The 3,051-nt window shown below is 27.2% G+C and overlaps 1 protein-coding gene across 1 annotated transcript; it reads left to right on the top strand.

Annotated features, from left to right (window-relative positions):
• The first annotated feature begins 254 nt into the window (after positions 1 to 254).
• On the top strand, positions 255 to 2,670 carry LOC105145124 (longitudinals lacking protein, isoforms F/I/K/T-like). The gene has a single exon (XM_087414676.1). The coding sequence runs from the start codon at positions 290 to 292 to the stop codon at positions 620 to 622; it is 333 nt and encodes a 110-aa protein (XP_087270802.1). The 5' UTR covers positions 255 to 289; the 3' UTR covers positions 623 to 2,670.
• The last annotated feature ends 381 nt before the right edge of the window (positions 2,671 to 3,051 follow it).

Raw genomic sequence — 3,051 nt, forward strand, 5'->3', positions numbered from 1 at the left:
TTCGTTCACAATTTCGAATCCCACGTTACAGAATAAATTGCTGACGTGTCTCGTGGAATTGTTCCTATCAGCCTCGAGCTTTATAATGTTGTTGCATGTCATTGTTGCGTTCATTCGTACTTAGATCGCACCTCGATCTCAAACCGAATAGCTGTAACGCAACGCGAGTAACGCTCTCTTCGTAACTTCGACCTTGTTTTACGCAATTCGGACGCAATTCACCTAATCACCGACGCTCTGCTTTCTTATCGCAGGTACGGATCAACCGGAGGAGTACGACGCCCTGTGGATGTTGGAACGGAAGGCGCGTAGCATTGGCCAAGAAAGCCAGGATTCCCTTCCGTACTCGTCGTCGAAAGTACATGACACCTTAGGATGTGGTGGCGATTATCCGGTTCAGATGTATAGTGGAGACTCCTACATGCCGATGATACAGACGATACAGACCCACTACGTTTGTACCGATTGCGGCAAGAAATATAAATGGTTAGACAGTCTGAAGAGGCATCAAAGAGTAGACTGCGGCAACAAGGAGAAAAAGTTCTCCTGCCACGTGTGTGACCGAAAGTTCAAATATCGATATGAACTAAGGAATCATATCACTGCGCATCACTGCGGGTGACTTTTTTTTGTGAAAAGCTTTCTCTTTCGAAAGTTCGCGGACTAAAAGAATGTGACCTGATTTAAAGGCCGACAGGAGTCGCGATGAAGATCTCTGTTGGAGACGAATTTCTCTTATTACGGCTAAAATAGTGAGAAAATCCTAATATAATTGTGATATTCGTAATTGAAGAATATCTGTATGTATTGTTAAAAAGCAATTTTTTTTTTTAAACACAAAATAGAAATTCATTCTGATATCTTACTCTACATTACCCGAGCAGAATAAATCATTGTAATATCAAAATGATGTCAAAATGATCTTTAGGAATTATTTTGACATCATTTTAACGTTATTTTACTGCTATTTTGATGTTATCGTAACTTGTTGTTCTGTTTGGGTAAAGTGTAATTAAAATGCAGATAATTTTATTCATTATAATATTTTTAATGTTCAAATAGCAAAATTGGACTCTTTAGGAGGGTTCGCAGTTTCATAAAACATAAAAAAAAGTCTCATGGCGAAATATTGTTTCTACGAAACATTTTGTTTCGCAGATTATTTTATTTATTATAATCTTTTTAAGAGTGAAATTGCAAAATTTGATTGTTTAACAGTAGGTTTCATAACTTCATAAAACATTTCCGATGGAAATTGAATTTGAATTGTAATGAATAATAATGAAATATTATTTCATATTGAAATTTATATCAATTGATCCATTTTCAGATACTATTTTATTAAAATTTCCATTGCAATATATATATATTAAATTTATTTTATAAATAATAATAAATTTAATACAAAATATTGTTGTATTTAGCTTCGCGTTATAAAATACAATGCATTTGTACATGGTTTTTACATATACTTACCAAAGTACGTAGTATACGTACGTAAGTAAGTAAGTAGTATAAATGTAAATTTGATATATCTGCAGATAATTTGATCTTCGGTTATATAGAAAGATCAATTCAATTTCATTACAATGTTAACTGATTTCATTATTTTTTAGCAAATTTCATTACAATCTTTCGACTATTAGTTCCAACACGCACATTTTAATTATTCTGTTTCCATTTTCGATAACTTTCATTAATAAATCTGTAAAAATATTGTATATTTCTTTCCGATTTCGTTACTTTTTAGATATTTTCATTAATTTTCCTTAGAATTTATAGTATTTCAACATATTTCAATGTACAATAAATTATAAAAGTATTATATGTTCTGCATTACTTTTCATTTTTTTTATGCATTTTTGATAATTATCTTTAGGATTCATAGTATTTGCGTATAATTCAGTGTTCAATATCTCTGAATAAATTAATATATACATATATTAAATATATGTGCATTATTTTTCATTTCTTTTCATTAATTTTCATTAATTATCATTAAAATTTATAGTATTTCAATATTAAAGTATTATTTATGCTGAAATATTTTCAATAATATTTCTGTGATTTTCATTTCTCATTTCACGATTTTTTTGTCGATTTCATCAATTTCAGCTATTTTTTTCCATCAGGTATAAATTAAAATAAGTTTCAATAGCAAAATATTTCTTCTATAAGACAATACATAGTACAGTATAAATATGTATCTGCACTGCAAATGATGAGTTTTCTCGTCAGTTCTGCCGGCCTTTAAAGCTTTGTGACTGCGTCTCGAAGCTCAAAATATTTGTGATCGAAATTTATCAGCAATACAGCGATAGAGTTAAATTTTTTTTAAAAAATGACATTCGCTCCGAGAAGATTTCTTATTTATAAGTTAGATAATAATAAATAAAAATATTAGAAATTATTTATTTATTAACGTTATGAGAACAAATGATCTTTCATCTTTCTATATGTTGCAGAAATAGAAGATCAAATAATAATCATAAATTATTTCTATATTGAATTTGTTACATTTTATAATATTGTATCTTAATCATTATTAAAATTTGTTATATGTAATAATATAAGATTTAATTTAATTTCCGAAAAATCTTTATTAAGTAATGAATTTACATTTCTATGTCATTCAATATATGTAAAAAAATAAATTATTATATATTAAAAGTTGATCTAAATAATTAACAAAAGTAAAGATATAGAAAGATATATTACCATATTATTTTTAAAAGAAATATTCTTCTGCTTTTTATAATAGCATTGTTTTTTAGCAACAACTGAAACTTTATTATATTCTCCAAGTTTTATATTGTTATAATTTAACTTATTTATTAATTATTTTAATTAGTCACTATATCGTCACAATATCATATATATACATATATATATATATATATATATATATATATATATAATATTAATTAACTTTATTTATATTGATCTCGCTATAAACATTCTATAAATTAACTAAACGATTATATTAAGTTAATTATATTTTTTAATTACATGTCCTTATTATAGACTCGACCAAATGCAATGAAACTATAG

The sequence above is a fragment of the Acromyrmex echinatior genome, chromosome 16 (genome assembly GCF_024713525.1).
Source record: "Acromyrmex echinatior isolate Ae372 chromosome 16, ASM2471352v2, whole genome shotgun sequence".
NCBI lineage: Eukaryota > Metazoa > Arthropoda > Insecta > Hymenoptera > Formicidae > Acromyrmex > Acromyrmex echinatior.